This window comes from Rattus norvegicus, chromosome 7, assembly GCF_021556685.1.
Source record: "Rattus norvegicus strain SHRSP/BbbUtx chromosome 7, alternate assembly SHRSP_T2T, whole genome shotgun sequence".
Classification (NCBI taxonomy): domain Eukaryota; kingdom Metazoa; phylum Chordata; class Mammalia; order Rodentia; family Muridae; genus Rattus; species Rattus norvegicus.
In genome coordinates this window covers 78,827,599-78,846,787 of record NC_141540.1, presented here as the reverse complement: position 1 = coordinate 78,846,787, position 19,189 = coordinate 78,827,599, and the positions used below count along the sequence as shown (strand labels likewise).

At 40.5% G+C, this 19,189-nt stretch overlaps 1 protein-coding gene across 7 annotated transcripts in view; it reads left to right on the top strand.

Moving 5' to 3' along the window:
• Positions 1 to 19,189, top strand: part of Ubr5 (ubiquitin protein ligase E3 component n-recognin 5) — a 109,600-nt gene that overhangs the window by 63,371 nt on the left and 27,040 nt on the right. For 5 of the 7 annotated variants that reach the window (NM_001419542.1, XM_087555458.1, XM_087555459.1 and 2 more), the window contains 17 exon segments: positions 2,447 to 2,657; positions 4,064 to 4,190; positions 7,901 to 8,052; positions 8,458 to 8,553; positions 8,914 to 9,037; positions 9,700 to 9,797; positions 10,861 to 11,009; positions 11,452 to 11,543; positions 12,801 to 12,947; positions 13,037 to 13,155; positions 13,239 to 13,365; positions 13,455 to 13,584; positions 14,648 to 14,808; positions 14,909 to 15,148; positions 16,694 to 16,817; positions 17,381 to 17,492; positions 18,840 to 18,971. In NM_001419542.1, coding sequence (NP_001406471.1) covers positions 2,447 to 2,657; positions 4,064 to 4,190; positions 7,901 to 8,052; positions 8,458 to 8,553; positions 8,914 to 9,037; positions 9,700 to 9,797; positions 10,861 to 11,009; positions 11,452 to 11,543; positions 12,801 to 12,947; positions 13,037 to 13,155; positions 13,239 to 13,365; positions 13,455 to 13,584; positions 14,648 to 14,808; positions 14,909 to 15,148; positions 16,694 to 16,817; positions 17,381 to 17,492; positions 18,840 to 18,971 — 2,341 coding nt within the window. 7 annotated transcript variants of the gene reach the window in all.

The window sequence follows — 19,189 nt, the reverse complement described above, 5'->3', positions numbered from 1 at the left end:
GAGATAGAAATCAGACTGATTTTGAGGACATTTGGTGAGGGTGATAGGAGAGATTGCTGTCCATGGTACTAGATGTCATCTATGGGACTAGGCAATGTTAGCAAAATGTATTAAGCCAGGAGGGGAGGGATTTATTGGTCAGAAGAAGCAGGTGGTGTGGCTGGGGAGGCCACAGGGTGGCATGTGTCCTTGCCCGAGGCACCTAAATTTGGAATGTATACTAACAGAAGAATTTTAAGTCATAGATAATAGATGTTTAGTAAGTCAGATAAAGGCTAATGTCTAATCCAAGTCAGAATCAAAGCAAACTTGAATTCTTAGGATAGACAGGAAGTAGAGAGTGTAAAGCTGTGAGCTGTAGAAGTAGAGTTGTTACTAAGCTCTCCGTGCAGTTTAGCTCACAAAGATTTAGGTTGTGATTTGGTGTCACAGATAGAATCAGCCAATTTTAATTCGCTAAATGCAAGAGATCAAATTAAAGAAGAAAGAACAAAAGATCTTGTTTTAATTATTAATTCACAATTATCTACCTCTGTTTGTGTGCACATGCGTGTGTACATGTGTGCCAAGGTGCACATTTAGAGGTCAGCACTCAGCTCTGTGGAGTTGGTTCTCTTTTTACTTGGGTTCCGGGGATGGAGCCAGAGTTGTCAGGACTCCACAACAAAACACCGCTCACTCTGAGCTACCTACAGCTGAAGGTTTGCAAGAATGAAGCTGCTATTTTTAGATCCTGTAAAGGAATTTAGGAGGTGGGGTTAGCGTAGGTATTTTGATTTTAGACATGTGACCTTCGGGATGTTTATCACGTATGTATGAGGGCAATGGAAATAAAAAAGAAAAATAGAAACCTGAAGACTAAGTGACAGAGCCTAATTCAGTGATTTAGATGTGACAAGGGTAGAGCTGCAGATATTTTTAAAAGTTTAATTCCCTGTGCCCTTTGACATAGGGGTGAGCATTGCAGCACGATACAGGCTGATTATGAGAGTCTCCTGTATGTAGAGTTGCTGGTGCCAGCCAAGTGACTAGTGCGCTGTGTATCCTAGTATACAAAACCAGGAAACACACGTGTTAACCCATTACTACGACTAGTGTGCACTATCCTAGTACACAGAACAAAAGGAAACCGCGTGCTGCCCATATGCTGGGCTTCTGGTGTTGGGAAGGCTTTGTCTTTGGCTTCAGAGCGTAAGTTCGCCCAGAGTGTACTTAATTCTACAGTGAAAACAGCTTTTCTCGCACATGCCAAGTCCTTTACGATTTGGTTTCTCCTGTGGACAGTGATCCTTCTATGGCCCCTTCTCCCCCATGAGTTCAGGCAAGGAGGACTTAGCTTAGGCAGTTGTCTGGCAAGTTGTTAATTGCCCTTTCCTCTGTCCCTTTGTATTTTCATATGCACCTGTTTGTTTCTGGTAATAATGGTCTTTTTTAAAATAAAATAAGTGCTTTATACGCTATTAAATTTTCCATATCTTTAGTTTTAATTTCTATACTATATTTTGTTTGTTTGTTCATAAGATTTTATTTTATATGTGTATGAATATTTGCATGCATGCGTGTTTGTGCAGCATGCGCATGTGTGTTTCTGGTGCCAGAGGTCAGAGTTGTGTGTCAGATCCCTTGGAACTGGAATTACAGAGGGCTGTAGGTTCTGGGAACGGAATCTGGGTTCTTTGCAAGAATATCATGTACTTTTAATTGCTGAACCATCTTCCCAGCAATTAAACTACTACTTTTTGCTGTGAGACAGCTAATGATATTTTTTATGTATACCTTACAGCATTGTTAATGTCTTTCATAGATCTGTCATTGACTTTGGAAATTACACCTATCATTATTCCTAGAGAGTTTTGTATTTTATGTATTACAACATAATGTAACTTATTATAAACCTTTACTATTGTATATATCCATGGTTGTGGTGGGGTGATAGAGGTGCATGTAGAAGTCAGATCTCAGCTTGTAGGAGTTGATTCTCTTCACCATGTGGGTTTTGGGGGTTGAGCTCAGGTGGTCTGGCTTGGTGCTTTACCCCTGGACCTTCTCATAGGTCCTGGAATGTAACCCTTAAACAATGAGGTGCTGGTAAATAAGTCTGGAGTAAAACAGACATCCTTTGCCTAATTGGCCGACAGTATTGCTAGAGTTGTCTGCATATCACCGGCAGGCATCTCCTTCAGATCTTCAGTGTATCCATCGCTCTTTCACTGGCTACAAGTGAGTTGCTTCGGAACATTGAAACTTCTGTCCTCACCTGCGCACTCTCCTTACAGTGTACAGTTGAGTTGTCTCCTTTGACAGACCACTTGCGATCAGTTTCTACTTCCCTGGAGATACGATTATATTATAGTGGCCATGAGGCATTTCTGATGTACGTAGTTTTTGACATGTTTGGTGTTGAGTTTCACTGAAGTGTTTTTTGCCCTCTTTTGCCGGAGGACAGAAGCAAACTTTAATGCAGCACATTCTCAGATGTGACTATGAGGCCTGCCGACAGTATCTTGTGAATCTGGAGCAAGCAGTTGTTTTAGAGCAGAACCTACAGATGTTACAGACGTTCATCAGCCACCGATGTGATGGGAACCGAAACATTTTACATGCTTGTGTATCAGTTTGCTTTCCAACTAGCAATAAGGAAACTAAAGAAGAAGAGGGTAAGACTCACAACCATAGCGAAGCCTTTGCAACAAGAGTAGGACAAGGAGACTCCGGGAGCGAGGATGCATTCTTTCACTTGATTTGACCTTAATCATGTGCTGGAAATATTTCTAAGGGTTAGATGTTGAAGCAGACAATAAGTTTGGTCAGCGTTGATAGTAAATGAACTTAACTGATTTTATAAGTAAAAATGACTTAAAAACCTTCATATTTTAAATTACATGTACATGTGTATGTCTATGGTATGTGCACATTGGTGGGTGCAAGTGTCGAAGAAGACCCAGAGGACACCCTGGATGGAGCCAGCTGTGAGCCAAACTGTTGCTGGGGACCTTACTCTGGTCCCCTGGAAGAGCAGTGCATAGTCTTAATTGCTGGGCCATCTCTCCACCCCTGGAACATTATTTTTAGTTTACATATATATATATATATATATATATATATATATATATATATATATATATATATATATATTTCTGTCTGTCTGCTGTGTGTCAGCTCTAGGGAGGCGGGAGGGTTTAGCTTTCCTAGAGGTGGAGCTGCAGTGAATGTGAACAGCGAGTGCTCGGTTCCTGTGGTCTTGAGGCAGGGTTTGTTTCTGTAGCCCTGTCTGTCTGTCCCAGGACTCATTTTGTAGACCAGGCTGGTCTTGAACCTATAAACATTCACCTCCTTTGCCTCCTGAGTGCTAGGATTAAAGGCTTGTGCCACCACTACCCTGAGACAAAAAGTGCTCTTAATAGCTGTGAGATGCCTGTCTCTCTGGCCACGTCCCACCTGCAATCCCCAATGAATTCACCATAGGAATGTGGCATTTTAAGCCACCCGCATCAAGATTTTGTTTTGTTGTTTGGAATTTAGAAGGGAAAAGATTTTAATGGAAAATAAATAAGGGTGTTCGTCACCACCCCCACCCCCACCACACCCCCCCCCTTTGTTTTTTTTGCTATGGAGTTTTTTATTGGCTAAATGAAGACCCTAAAGTGCAGCTCTGTAATTGTTTTGAATTCTGCTGTTGTTATTTGTAGATACTGCATTTTCAAATGTGATCTGTAGGTTTTATTTTTAATGTCACCAAAATCACTGTATGTTCACAAGTAACATAAAAACTAAGACTGATATACTAATGATTGAGTCTTTTTATTTATTTGTTTTTACGTAAGAATGAAAGGTAAATTTAAGTTCCCTTGAGTTTATATGTTTGTATGTTGTTGAAATAAGGCAGAGTAGAGAAACTGAATAATGGTCCTAGTTTCCTCTTACTAACATGCAGCTTTTAGCAGAGTGGTCACTTATCTTGTTCATTGAAGCACTAACAGGCTGAGTTGTGCTTAGTGGCCAGTGTGTACTTACTGCCAGTTGTTTTCAAAGGTTAAATCCAATTTTTTTTCTCATATTTCAGAAGCTGAGCGCTCAGAAAGAAATACATTTGCAGAAAGGCTTTCTGCTGTGGAGGCCATTGCAAATGCAATATCAGTTGTTTCAAGTAATGGCCCAGGTAATCGGGCTGGATCATCAAGTAGTCGAAGGTAATAGGATTTTTACCAGAAAACTTTAATTGGAGGAAAAACGTCCAAGTACAGAAGCAGTGTGTCTCTTACTGTCGTGTGCATGGCTTGGTGGGGTCTCTTTTGTTTTGTTTTGGCTTCTTCCTGTAATACTGGGACAATGTCTGACTAATTAGAGTTCAGCTCGTAACACTAGGATCTCTCACACTTGATAAGCAGGATCATTTGAAAACTCGGCTCAGACTTCATCTTTTAAACATGTTCTGAACTTGTCATTCTTTGTAGGTAGTTGTTTTCTTGAGGTCCATTCCTCAGATGCCTTAACGGTCTGGAAAGAAATGAAAGGCTGGTGTGTATTTTGAATGCTTGATATTAAATTTTTTAGGTTTTCTGAGCTGTTGTCCTTTATATAACCCATTCAATAACCTATTTAAAATTATTAAGTGTTTGGTTATATGATAACATAGAGTTCAGTAGTTTCCTGTGGGGGGAAACAGATTTAGATATTTAAGTCAGAGTTGTTGGTATTGACAAGTGGTTGGCGAAAGCGCTGCTTACTAGGTGGTCATATGACTTACTGGGTGGTCATGTGACAGGTAGAAAGCTACTTCAGGTCAGGGCTTTACTGGCCTATTTTCTGCTACACACTCACCTTCCCCTTTCTAAGTGTTTTTTTTTTTTTTTTTTTTTTGTTTTTTTGTTTTTTTTTTCCTTCCTTAAATTGGCAGTAGGAAGGCTAACAGGTTGATAGGTTCCTGAGCTCAAAGACATCCAAATACTTTACAAAAACTCTCTGATCAAATTATAATTTTAAATAGCAAGGAAACTTTATGTATCATAACTACACAGGATGGAAATTATTATCAGCTTATTTATTTAGAAGTACATTAAGCAAAGTGTTGACACCAAAATGGAAAACAACTTAAATTCTTCATGAAGAAATTAGTCTGAATTATTCCAGGTATTTCATTTCCTCAGGGAAATTGCAGGTGCCAGTCACTTTGGACTCTGATATGGTTGGTCCAGTGTCAATGCCGCCATCTTTTTCATGTAAGGATTATTTTGAAGGCAAAGACTAAAAGGAGCTTCAAGAGTGGGCGAAGAGTTGCTCACAGAAATAAATTTGCAGAGTAAGCTCCTTTGAGGAATTTGCCGAAGATTCCACTGCAGTGCTCTTACCCAGTGCAAACTCAGGGCTGCCGGCTGAACAGATGACAGCACAGGAGGCTTATTATCCACGCCGGGCAGTAGGAAGTCCACAGACTGCTTCACTGAAGTGAAACCCTCCATAGCCTACAATGGATTTTCTAGGCAATGCCCCTTGATGAGTATGCAGGCTGGGATTCCTGAGCTGTGAGCTCAGAACCGATGCAGTCGCACTGGTCAATGGAATACTGTAATGACTCCAGATGGTGCTCTGTGACTCACTAGTTCCTGAGTACAAGGGCAGGTTAGTGGATGCTTGGTTGGTGCATCTGATTGCAGGTGTGTATACTCTAGCGATTGTTAATCTGGAAGACACATGACCTTCACTTTTTTGTCACAGTGGTGTATTTGAACATGACTGGATTCTAAGGCTTCTGTAGCATGGATATAACGTGCTTACAAAGAGGAATTACATCATCCTTGAATTCTTCCATATTGTCAGAAAACACGATGACTCCAGGCAAGCCTATATGAAGAAATGTCAAAACTCTGAATCTTAGCAGCCAAGGTAGCATCGCCTCAGTGTTGTCCTCAGTGGCTGAGGATCCAGGTGAATCCATGAATTGTGTACAGCATCTTGAAGATGAATTTTCTTTTTGTTTTTGTTTTTTTATTTTTTAAGAATCTGTATGAGGAGCTGGGCAATATACTTAAAAATGTTCCCAAGACCTAATGAAGAAAAAGGTTAAGGACAATTTAAAAACATGGCAAAGAATGACCCCCTCATTAATATTGAATTGACTACATCACAACAACAATGCTGGGAGTTTGCAAGTTCAAGATGAGACTGTGGTCTCAATTTCCTTCCTTCATGTTTAATGTACTCTAAGCTAGCAGTTGGAGAACACCCCACTTGTGTTTTCCTTGGCCTTTGTAGCGTTAATTTTTTAAAAATCTGAATGCCTTTAGACGAACATGTATACCTGTAGTTTGCCACTGTCTGTGTGTGTTACCTCATACTTGACTTCCTTTACAGTCCCGTACTTCCTGTTTCCTATTTCCTACCCAGTAGGCATTTCACTGTGAACTTGAAATGAGCACGCTCCTTAAGAAGCCCCAAGCACACATTTATTTTCAGGTCATTACTGCATTTTCCCCATCTGTACTTTGAGTACAGCATGCTGGCATGCCCAGTGTCTTATCATCACAGTGTACAATCACTGAGGATTCTGTCACTGGGAAGAAATCTGCTTTTCTCTCTGAGTGATGACTTTGACTGAAATAGTCACGACACTCTGCTCCCTTCTTCTGTCTTACAAAAACTTTTAATCTTAAATTTTTAAACTGGGAAGGGGGGAGAATGTTTAATAGATGTTTATAGGAATGAATATTATAATAGGTAATACATTACTTGAGACATTAAAATTTACTTTGTGGGGGTCTTTCAGTGTTTACTCCAAAAAGGACAGCACAAATAAGTTTCTAAAAACGTAATTCTGGAAGTGGCATCTTAAAAGACATGGATGTGCTCTTCCTTTTTAAAGCAATGATACGTTGATGTGGGAAAACATTTACTCTGAGATTAAATAGTTACTCCAGCTGGAGACTCAAACTTTAACAGTCCTCTAGGGCCATTTATGTTGTCGTAAATTATCAGGTCTCACACTAGAAGTCATGTCTTTGGCATTGGCTGCATGGAAAAAAAGATGTCCCCTGTGTTATCTTGCCCTAACAACTGAGTTTTTATTTAGGAGCTTTAACAAGTCTGGCTCAATGGAGGGAGGGATTTGGGCTCTTTTAATTTCTATTATTCCTAGTGTGGTTACGTGGCTGTTGGAAGCTTTTTTTCAGGTACAGTACAGGTTTCTGTGTAGAAAGGCACCAGTTCCCATAACGAGGTCTTTGTGAGTAATCTTTTTAGTGATGCAAACCACCTGTACAGTGATCTTTTTTCATAGCAGGCGGAAAAGAAAAAATCAAATCAAGCCCCGGATAGTATCAATTTTAGTTCAATTTCTTGAAGATTTGAATGTACTATTGAGACTTTTTGTTTTGTTTGGTTTTGTTGTTTTTTGTTTTGGGGGACTTTTGGGTATTAAAACATTTAAACTGTTCTTTGTTTTAAAATTGCTCATGTGGATATTAGTTCAGTTGCTTTTGAGTGGGGATTTAGTAGGCTAACTTGATCTTGTACTAATAAGTAGTTTTATTGATAATTTTTATTAAACTTAATTTTTAGGAAATGGGACTGAAAAACTCTTCTAATGTCTAGTTGTTCGTTTGTCCTAAACGCACAGAAGACTTTCTAATTCTTCCTCACTGAGGCTTTTGTTCCCTTGGCTTCAGTCTGTAGGCAGCTACTGTAATGCTTTCAGTGTTGCCCTGGGTGCTAGACTCCCAAGCTTCCTCCCTGTCTCTGCTGACTCATTCTGTGAGCTACAGAATTACCATTTGCCCTTCCTTCCCTTGCCTGGAGTGTGTGCTTGTAGACCAGTCTTTGACCTTCTCAGATGAGAACTTCTGTGTACACGCCTCCTGTTAGTGAGCCATGGTAACCAGTTGTGGTTTTGTCCGTGTCCTTCCAGTTTGAGATTACGGGAAATGATGAGACGGTCACTGAGAGCAGCTGGTTTGGGTAGACATGAGGCTGGAGCTTCATCTAGTGACCACCAGGACCCAGTTTCACCCCCCATAGCTCCCCCTAGTTGGGTTCCTGACCCTCCTTCAATGGATCCTGGTAAGAGCTCTTGTTTTATTCAGTGTTTAATAAAAAGGCAAGGTTGTGAAAGGAAAAAAAGAATGAACATTTTGTGAAATGTTTAAAAAATTGTGAATGTAGCATGGTGAACACAACAACTGGATTAGTTGAAAAATTGGTTTACAGAGTTTGTTTTTTTAGAATTTTCTCTTGACATAATTTATTTCTGTACTGGTAAGAGGCAAGACTGCCTCTTGATTGATAATACATCAAAATAATGATTTATCCAGTGGATTCCTCCTGTAGTCTGGAAAAGAAATTTCCACTTAACCTTTTGCTGGATTTGGTCATTGGATTACGGAGAAAATCCTTAAGGCCTGTTAAGAGAATGGTTAGGGTATATGCCCTTAATGATATGCATCCTGCTGTTCTGTTTACTGAAAGATGGTGACATTGATTTTATCCTGGCCCCCGCTGTGGGATCTCTTACCACAGCAGCGACTGGCGGTGGTCAAGGACCAAGCACCTCCACCATTCCAGGTAAGACTACACTATATGTCTATATGTTTATGTGGGCTTTTTGAATTAAAAAGGACACACTTTTTAATAGGGCTTTGAATAAAGTTTTGTTCTTTTGTTTTGGATTTTTTAAATTTGCTTAAAGTATTTCTGTGTGCATCCTCTTCTATACATATATATTTTATATGCATTATGGCACAGTGTTTGCATATATACATTAAGAAATCATTTGAGATTCACAAAATGTTAATATGATTTAATTCTCTGTAATAAGTTAATTAGTCTATGGATATTTATTGTTCTATTGACTTAGTATGTATCTGATAGTTTGGAGAACTCTGCCTTGCTTACTTGGTATTAAATGATTCTGCTTAATTACAGGTCCTTCCACAGAGCCTTCTGTAGTAGAATCCAAGGATCGAAAGGCAAATGCTCATTTTATATTAAAATTGCTATGCGACAGTGCAGTTCTGCAGCCTTATCTACGAGAGCTTCTTTCTGCCAAGTAAGAGGCTTGACAGACTTACTGTGTAAAGACCCTGTGACTCAGTAAACACGCCAGAATCAATCAGTATTATTCCTCTGTCACTAAAACACCGCTCATGTGAATTCAGAGTGTCAGGATTGTCCTTCCTCTGCTACTCAGTGTTCCTCAGTGAAAGAACTTGTCAGCATCAGAGACCATACTGAATGAGTAGACCAACTTTTCTATGAGTTGAATCTGTGTGCAGCTTTCTTTGTGGGAAAAAAAAAGCACAAAATGATGTTGGCACAGCCATCATCTTGGCACTTAGGAGGCTGAGGCAGGAGGATCATGATCAGTAAGATTGTTTCTCTAGCAGGATTTATAGAGTCGTCTTTCTGTGATGCAGACAAAAGTTATCATCAGTACTTCCTTCCCAGTAAAATAGGAAGATCACTTCTGTTTATGGTTTGGGTCTTTTTGTTTGGTTTGGTTTGGTTTGGTTTGGTTTTTTGGATGGGTGGGGGGAGGAAACTGTGTCTCACTGTGTAATCTTGGCTGGCCTGGAATTCTGTAGACCAGGCTGGTTGCTCACAGACTGCCTGCCCCTTGCCCCTGCCTCCAGAGTGCTGGGATTAAAGGCGTGTGTCACCACACCTTGCCTGGAAGATAGGATCCTAAGGTGTAATCCTTTGTCATTTTAGGGATGCCAGAGGGATGACCCCATTCATGTCTGCTGTAAGTGGCCGGGCCTACCCTGCTGCAATCACCATCTTAGAAACAGCTCAGAAAATCGCCAAAGGTAACGGATGTAGGTCAGGGCCTACAAAAAATGCTCATTTCAAAATTGGAGTGGATTCTGTTCATATCTACTACTGGGATTATTCAAACTATATTTGTGTATATAAACGATATCATTGAGATTCCATCACGTATGTCTAAAAATTTTTGTTAATCCATTTTCTAACTTTTTATCCAAAAAACAATTAGTATAAAGTTTTGACTTAAAAATAATAAGACTACGCTTACAATTCATAGTGTAAAATCTTAATAAAAGTAATTTACAGTATTACCTGATGGATGTGGTAAGACTCTGTGGCCATAACGGACTGCCACAGTAGGAGTTTAAGCAAGAATTAAAGGGATATCGATTTCTTAAAAGATGGGTTAATCCTTTTCCAAACACTGGTGTTAATAAATTGTGATGCGGTCTTACTTGCTAAATGAAACAGACTGAGTCTTAGTGTTTTTTAGACTGTCTCACTGTATAGTACAGTCTAACAGGTCTCTTGCTGCTGCTTCCAGTGTGCTGGGATTGTGGGTGTGCACTGTCAGATCTGGTTACAGCTTGGGCCTTCACTATTGGACGGATGCAGGGCTAAGAATCCCAGTGCCTGGACTGTTGCTGTTGCCACGTACAGTTACAGGGTGGTTCTGTTTTGCCTGCTTTGCTCTATCTAACATTGGTTAGATTTTCTCACACATTGGTTTTAAAATTTTTAAAAAAGCAAATTATTTATTTTCAAGTGTATAGGTATTACATTCATGTATTTCTGTGTACCATGTGTGTGCCTGATGCCTGTGAAGGCAGGAAATAGACATTAGCTCTCTGGAAGCTGGAGTTAACAACGGTTTTGGGCTGCCATATGAGTTTTGAGGACTGTGGTGAACAGCTAGGATTTTTAACAGTTGAGCCATCTCCAGCCAGACTTGTGAAATTTTGACTAACAAAAAATTTTAATTGGTATGTAGTGGTTTCTATAGTTTATACTATGTATGTGTGTATATATGTTAAGGCTCTTCAGTTGTGGTTGTGATTAAATCCTTTCTTAATAGGTGAATTTCTGTGTCTTTACTGTTTTTAGCTGAGGTATCTGGAAGTGAAAAGGAGGAAGATGTATTTATGGGAATGGTTTGCCCGTCAGGCACCAATCCTGACGACTCTCCTTTGTACGTCTTATGTTGTAATGACACCTGCAGCTTTACGTGGACCGGAGCAGAACACATTAACCAGGTAAATGATCTAAATGCTCCCTGCGGCCGCACTGTTTTCAGGATTCTTTACCCCTCTTTTGACAAGAGTTAGAAGCCTGTAAATATGTCTGCTGTTTTCTTTTACTTTAACTTTTAATTATCAAAGGATTAATTTTGATTTGAGTCCTTCATAAATAGGCGAACAAAAAACCAACCAAACAAAAAAGCTCATTCATTTCTCAATTCAACATGGCAGTTATAAGAATTAGGTCTGCACGGGTGGTAGGCTTCGATGCAGGCTATATAATTAAGTCACTGTGTGTTCTTTGAGGTGAAGTTAGTTTGGATGTACTCGTTGTATTTCGTTTTCATCCTTTTACATTGTCAGCTGCGTGTTCACCACGCCCACTTCCCAAGCACCTTGGTAGTAATGAGCTATACATGTGATTACTCTGTCTCAAAAGTGACCTTTTTAATTCCAGGACATTTTTGAGTGCCGGACTTGTGGTTTACTGGAGTCACTTTGTTGTTGTACAGAATGTGCAAGGGTTTGTCATAAAGGCCACGATTGCAAGTAAGTTCTAGCGCCGTTCAGCATTTCATAAGCTATTAACTTATGCTTCAATTGTGGCATATTTCAGCACCTACTTAAAGAAATATGGCGAGTTTAAAGAGTATTGTTAAGGGGTCGGGGATTTAGCTCAGTGGTAGAGTGCTTGCCCTGGGTTCGGTTCTCAGCTCCAAAAAAATAAAAGAGTATTGTTAAATACTTGTATTCTGTTACTTATAGTGTAGTTCCTCATAACTAAAAGTGGGACAGTAGGCTAAGGAATGTGTGACTAGAATCAGATTAATCTTGTTAATTAGTCAGATTCATGTTTTTAAGTGTGTTTACAGAATAGTTGCCTTTGTCTTCTACAGCCAGAGTCTTAAGTACCACCATCCCTGTCTCTGGGCCTCTTACTGTGTTAGGATAAGTAACTGGACTCTGCCTTACTTATTTTTAGATGCAGTAATCTTCATATTTTATAATAAGGTCATTCTAGCTGGCTTTGTTTGTTTTCACAGCCCTAAGCAGTATGACTTGAGCTTATTTGCAGAGTCTCAGTGTACCAACAGGAACACTGGCTATAAATGTACAAAAAAGTGTGGTAGGTTATAGAAAGATGGGCCATCAGAATCCATTTCGGTTTATTGAGTTGGATTGGCAGGTAATGGCACTTGGTGCAAAGCCTGCTGAAGCTGAGTTTGGTCCCTGGGCTGACACAATGTAAGGTGAGAGGAGACTTTACACACGCGCTCTGTGGTGCCTGTGTGCTCTGCCCCTCACTCACCTGCTCCGTAGGAAGTACAAGATGATCTTCTCCGCTCCCGCACCGCATCCAGGCTGTGTTTACACTGTGTTTGTTTAGTGTCCTCGGCGCAGCACTGGCTGCCAGTGCCGGGTGAGCCAGCTACTGCATTTTCTGACAGCATTTCGGCCCGTCAGATGAGCACATGCAAGAAACATGTGCTTGCTGTGGCTAGAGTTGACTCGATGTCCGTGTGAGGTCTGCAGGGTAGGGTGCGGATTTGAGGATTGGGAAGGAGAGCAGACGTGCCTGTCCCAGGATGTCACAGCGAGTTAGCCTTCACAGGGAGTTTGTGTTGCTGTCTGAACTTTGCACCACTAAATAGTATTTATTGTAGCTGATAACAGTTACCCTTTCATTTAAATACCAACAAGAGTTTTCTAGTTTTATAAAGTTATAGGTCCTTATTGTACGGTAGATCTGTATTTTAAACTTTTTCATATAAACTTTTCTGTGAATTATTTTTATTTTTTTCACAGACTTAAGCGGACTTCACCAACAGCTTACTGTGATTGTTGGGAGAAATGTAAGTGTAAAACATTGATTGCTGGACAGAAGTCCGCTCGGCTCGATCTGCTCTATCGCCTGCTCACTGCTACCAATCTAGTCACCCTACCAAACAGCAGGCAAGTAGAATTACTGGGATGCACACTGGGTAGGTGGGAAGGGCTCAGCACATGCTAGTCTCTCACCCTCACTACATGCCGTTTTCCAGGGGAGAGCACCTCTTGCTGTTCTTAGTGCAGACCGTGGCCAGGCAGACAGTGGAGCACTGTCAGTATAGGCCTCCGCGGATCAGGGAGGATCGCAACAGGAAAACAGCCAGTCCTGACGGTGAGTGAGTTACTCAGTTGTGCTGATGGACAGAGAGACAGAACACTGAGCTCTATTTAGTCTGACCCATTCCTCCTCTTCAGATTCAGACATGCCCGACCATGACTTAGAGCCCCCACGGTTTGCACAGCTCGCCCTGGAACGTGTCCTTCAGGACTGGAATGCTTTGAGGTCTATGATTATGTTTGGGTCACAGGAGAATAAAGACCCGTATGTATTTGTTCAAACATTTTAAAGTCTTTCCTCAGTTCCTGTGTTAGTGTTGCTTTTATGTAGTCTGTCTCTCCTTGCCTCTCCAGTCTGAGTGCCAGCAGTAGGATAGGTCATCTTTTGCCAGAAGAGCAGGTGTACCTCAATCAGCAAAGTGGCACGATTCGACTCGACTGTTTCACTCACTGCCTTATTGTCAAGTGTACAGCAGATATTTTGGTGAGTTCATAAATGAATTTATTCTTAGCATCCCATGGTTTTAAAAGTCATACTTATAAGTCTGCTGACTGCGTTAAAGGGAGTCCATTAATTAACATGGATGCTTTCTAATAGAAGGATCTTATTTTAAATACAAATTTTTGTTTTTCTGTTTTGTAAACTGAAATTTAGATAAGACCCATGGTGGAAAGATGTTAACTTAGGCACTGGCAGGACAGTGAGTGGAACCCTCTCTGCAGGCTACTTCGTTACTGCTGTCAGGTGTTGCTCTAACCTGTCCCTTCCAAACTGCACTAGTGGTTTACAGTGGCAGCATGAAGTTAGGATACAGTAGTGTAAACTGAGGAAAATAAACATGATTTTTGACTCTAACTACAGTAGATCTTAAATTATAGCCTAGTTATTTACTGAAATGAAATGTAACATGTTTTGATATAAGGACTGTTAAAAGCAACATTAAAAACCGGAACATTGGGTAATCTTTCTTTATAGCTGGTCTGTGTTTTTTAAACTATGCACAGGAAAGAGAAAGTAGTAAATCAGATCTGCAATAAGTGTACTTGAGAGACTGATTTTACATGTTTGATATTCTCTTCTAAATATGCATGATACGTATATGCAGGACTATGGGACAAGGCCAACTTAGTATACATTTGGGATCCACTGTGTATCAGACAAACAGAGGTTGATGTATACCTGTAAATTGTTTAGTTCAGTTTGTTTCAAAATTTTGTTACAAGGGCTATCAAGGTGGCTTAGCTAGTAAAAGGTGCTTGCCACCAAAGCCTAACAGCCTAGGTTCAGTGACTGGGACCCACATGGTAGAGGAGAGGACCACCGCCTGCCTGCAAGCTGTTCTCTCATCTCCATATGCACACAGGTACATACATCATAAACACACACACACACACACACACACACACACACACACACACACACACAAATAAAAACCATTTTTAACATTTTATTGGGAACTATTAATATTTTAAAAGTATTAGAATACTGTACTTTAGCCATCGTATGAACTATCTCAGTATTAATAGAATGATTACAATTTTTAAAGCTTTTAGATACTCTACTAGGCACATTAGTGAAAGAACTCCAAAACAAATACACACCTGGACGCCGAGAAGAAGCAATTGCTGTAACAATGAGGTTTCTACGATCAGTGGCAAGAGTGTTTGTCATTCTTAGTGTGGAAATGGCTTCATCCAAAAAGAAAAAGTAAGGCGTTTAAAGAACTTTGGCATACATTTTTAGTGTGATAATGTTAGTATATATATGAGAAGAATCATTAGAGGTTTTTGTTTTTTTTGTGCTGTAGCAACTTTATTCCACAGCCAATTGGAAAATGCAAACGTGTGTTTCAAGCACTACTTCCTTACGCTGTAGAAGAATTGTGTAATGTAGCAGAGTCTCTGATTGTTCCTGTCAGAATGGGGATTGCCCGCCCTACAGCCCCGTTTACACTGGCCAGTACTAGCATAGATGCTATGCAAGGCAGTGAAGAATTATTTTCAGTAGAACCATTACCACCACGGCCTTCATCAGATCAGTCAAGCAGGTATGTTCATGTTTTATATGGAAATTTATTTTGCTTATCAAAGTGCTGCTTTTGAGTGCAGTAGAAACATTTTTCACAAGACTAATTTTGTCACCTAATGTAAGTATGCTTTAATACCTATCTGATTACCATGGATTAAAGCTAAATATTAACAACAGAAACCTTACAAACTTTTGGAATTGAACACCTCACTACTAAATGAAAAATAGGTCAAAACAGGAGTTCAGAAAGAAAGTAATTGATAGCCAGATGGCCAGATGTGTTACTTTGTAGTTTTGTGCTATGGCCTTTGCTCCAGGAAGTGGGTAGCACTACCAGCCCCGACTCAGAGTCCCCTGAATCCTCATACAAAAGACACACACACACACACACACACACACACACACACACACACACACACACACAGTTGCTGCGCGTTGATATCTCCCGCCTAGAAAAGTGTGCCCTTACCAATTTATTATTTTCATCTCTACCTGCCCTAAACCTCAGTGCTTAGTCCCACCTAGCTTCTGCCAAACATCCCTAGCCTCACCTGTAGTGGTGGCCATAGGCCCCAGCTTCCCTCAAGACCTCACATGGCTGCTGTGTTGTTCTTCCAAAGCATGGCAGACAAACCTCTCTCCTTGCTTTCATCTGCCTTCCTCCTGGGACCTAGAAGCCCTGCCTGTACCTTCTGCCAAGCAGTTTGCCCCCAACTTTCTTTACTGACAGATCAAGAACCAATTGGGGGACAGGACCTTTGAATCAGAACTGCGCCTTTCACAGATGTGGTGGTGCACACCTTTAATCCCAGTCTGGGGTGCAGAGGCAGGTTGACCTCAGAATTCAAGGCCAGCCAGAGAGAGCTACAGAGAAACCCTGTCTTTAAAAAAAAGAAAGGAAAAAAATTTTTTTAAAAATTATTATATTCTAAAGATTTTTCTCTCAGCTTTTCTTTACCTTTGTAATGGTGCATCTGCTTTAGCAGATCCTGGAATCCTGGTTGTGAGGTAAGTACCTGGATGCTTATATGGAGACACTGCTACCCTAGTTGTTTCTCATAGTTTCTTTGATTCTCATTTCTCAGGAAAACTGCTAAGAAGAAAGACACTAAAAGCTTTATATTTTAATTTCTTTTAGCTCATTCTTGAATCTCTAAATGAAGTGACCAGAGGGCTGTTGAATATCACATTTCTAGTTTCTGGTCTGTTTAAAACTCAATTTGGTGACTGCTTCCTTTAATGTGGGTGCACCTGCCTTTGGTTATGTCTAAGTCAAATTTGAGGAGAAGTGAAACTTCGATCACTCTACCTTTGGTTGTTACACTGTTTTAGGGTATGATTTCCCTTGCCTTGGCCACCCCTAACCAGTCAGTGAGAAACAAGCTAAGGCAGGATAGAAGCTGTGTGCTGATGCATGAATGTTGGTGTCAGCACTTTTGGCATCTGAGGGCGCTGGAGGGCAGAAGGAATATAAGGATTGAGCAGCAGAAAGGATCCCAGTGAGCAGTGCGCTGTGTGAGCCAGCCATGACAGCCGTGTTCTCCCCACCCCTGACTCCTTACAGCTCCAGTCAATCTCAGTCATCTTACATCATCCGGAATCCACAGCAGAGGCGCATCAGCCAGTCACAGCCTGTCAGAGGTCGGGAGGAAGAACAGGATGATATTGTGTCAGCAGATGTGGAAGAGGTATTTTTAATTGTTTTAAGTACAGGTGACATACTTTGATTTGATGGGAGGAAGAGCAGTCACTAGAAGTCAGTATTGATGGTGCTAGTTAACCTTTTGTGGCTGTATGGATTACAGTGATGGCAGTACTCTTCCATTTATTGAGGACCAGGAAATTGGACACATAGACTTGTTTTTTACCTAAAGACTGAGACTAAAGATAGTCTCAATGTTGACATTTGTTTTAGTAGTTTAATGCCATGTATTTGGAAGACAGGAAATTATAATTTTATAATGGTTGAGGTATATAAAAAGTTCACCCCTTGCCCTACTTTCCCAGAGCAGCTTTATACTAATAATTTTGAAGCCTGTTTGTAGACACTAATTACAAACTATGGGATAAACTGATGAATTTTTCATAATGAATTGTCATTAGTAAATGCTTTTAAAACTGCATAATACAAATTTAGAATCCCTTATTTTAGACAGGTTTACAATTTTAGTTCACTAATTCTATGGACCAAACTGTTAGAGACAGGTTTGTTATGTGCTGTGATTATCTATAACTAGGATTCTGGGTTTAGGTTGAGGTGGTGGAAGGCGTGGCTGGAGAGGAGGATCATCACGATGAACAGGAAGAGCATGGGGAAGAGAACGCTGAGGCTGAGGGGCATCACGATGAACATGATGAGGACGGTATGCAGGGGTTTGGGAGTGCTGTAGTGTGAGGAAGTCAGGTGCCTTTAGACAGAGAAGCCTCATTTGCTTTGTGGGTAACCAAATTATTTTCTGCTGAAGCACTCTGTAGTATGTTTTACAGATTAGGAAGTAACTGTAAACATAGATAAAATAAGTGGATCTAACACCCCTCCCCATTTTTGTACAAGGAGCTTGTTTGTGTGAGTCAGGGTATCATGTATCCCAGATTGACCTTAGACTCACTGTTGTAGACGACCTTAAGCTTGTCATCCTCCTGCTTCCACTTCCCAAGTGCTGGGATCACAGACGTGCCTGACTGTGCCGAGTTTGTTTGGTGCTGGGGATCCAGTCAGAGCTACATGCACAACAAGCAAGCGCTCTCCCAGCTGAACTGTGTCCCTAGCCCACCTTCTTCTCTCTCATTCTTACGGGAACTGATGGATGCTCAGTGGGGAAAGACACCATTGTCCAGGCTGTGACCTGAGTTCATTATTCATTTGCTTAGTGTGTGTGTTTGTGAGTATATAAGCATGTATTTGCCACCATTTGAGTGTGAGGTCAGCTAAAACGTATTGTTTTGTGTCTCGTGGACTATGTGAGATCGGATTTCAGACCTTGCACTGCCGCTGCCTGTTCACTGGTTCATGCAGCCTCAGTGGTAAAATATTCAGCACTTGGGAGGCTGAGGCAGGATTTTGAATTTAAGGTCAGTCTGGGCTACATAGCAAGAGCCTGTCTGACTTTTACCTCAGTAAAAGTAAAAGTAAAAAAAAAAGTAAAAAGTAAATCAGTCCTAATTTATCAGTGGAGAATGTGCAGTGGAGAGAACAGTAAAACAGTCTGTAACCTCCTGAGGCGTAGCAGATGTGTGCTTTCAGCCAGCGCTCTTCTGTGTTGGTGGATTCCATGCAGTCTCCCTAAAGATTACATAGACCACCTTTATGGCTCTGTTTAAGGTAACTGAACTGCACTATTAGAATTTCATTTATCTTGACATGTTAGTGTGAATACAAAGAAACACGTTTTTAAGTTCTTTCTTTAAAGAAAAAGATGAAAATAGGGCAGGTGGATAGTGGGTGCTGCCCAGACACTAGGGCTCTGCAGGACATGAATTGCTGTCTGAAAGTCCACCAATAGTAGTACTTAAGTAATTTTTCCATTGTGAGTAGCCAGTAATTCTTTCTGAAGAATAGCTGTTATCCCTGGCTCTCTGATTTTTTTTTTTCTCCCTTCTTTACCACCGTGCCTTTTTAGTTTCTACTCCTAGGATGTACCCACTTGTCAGACCGATGTTGATTATTTGGTGAAACTTTTGCCCTTTTTATTTATTTAATACTTTTCTAGGAAGTGACATGGAGCTAGACTTGTTAGCAGCCGCTGAGACGGAAAGTGACAGTGAAAGTAACCATAGTAACCAAGATAATGCTAGTGGGCGCAGAAGTGTTGTCACTGCAGCCACTGCAGGCTCTGAGGCAGGTATGTTGCCTTATGGGAGAAGCTGTTTTCAATGTGAGTTGATAATTGTATGCATATGGGTAGCTGGAGACTTGTTGTGATTTTATATTTTTTTCAGTGACTGTTCTTATTAGCTTTTGTTTTTTCAGTAACAGATTAATTTTATACTTTATTTAAAAGAGTTTTCTAATTAAAATATTTTTATGATAGCATCTCAGTATTATACACTACCTGTCAGG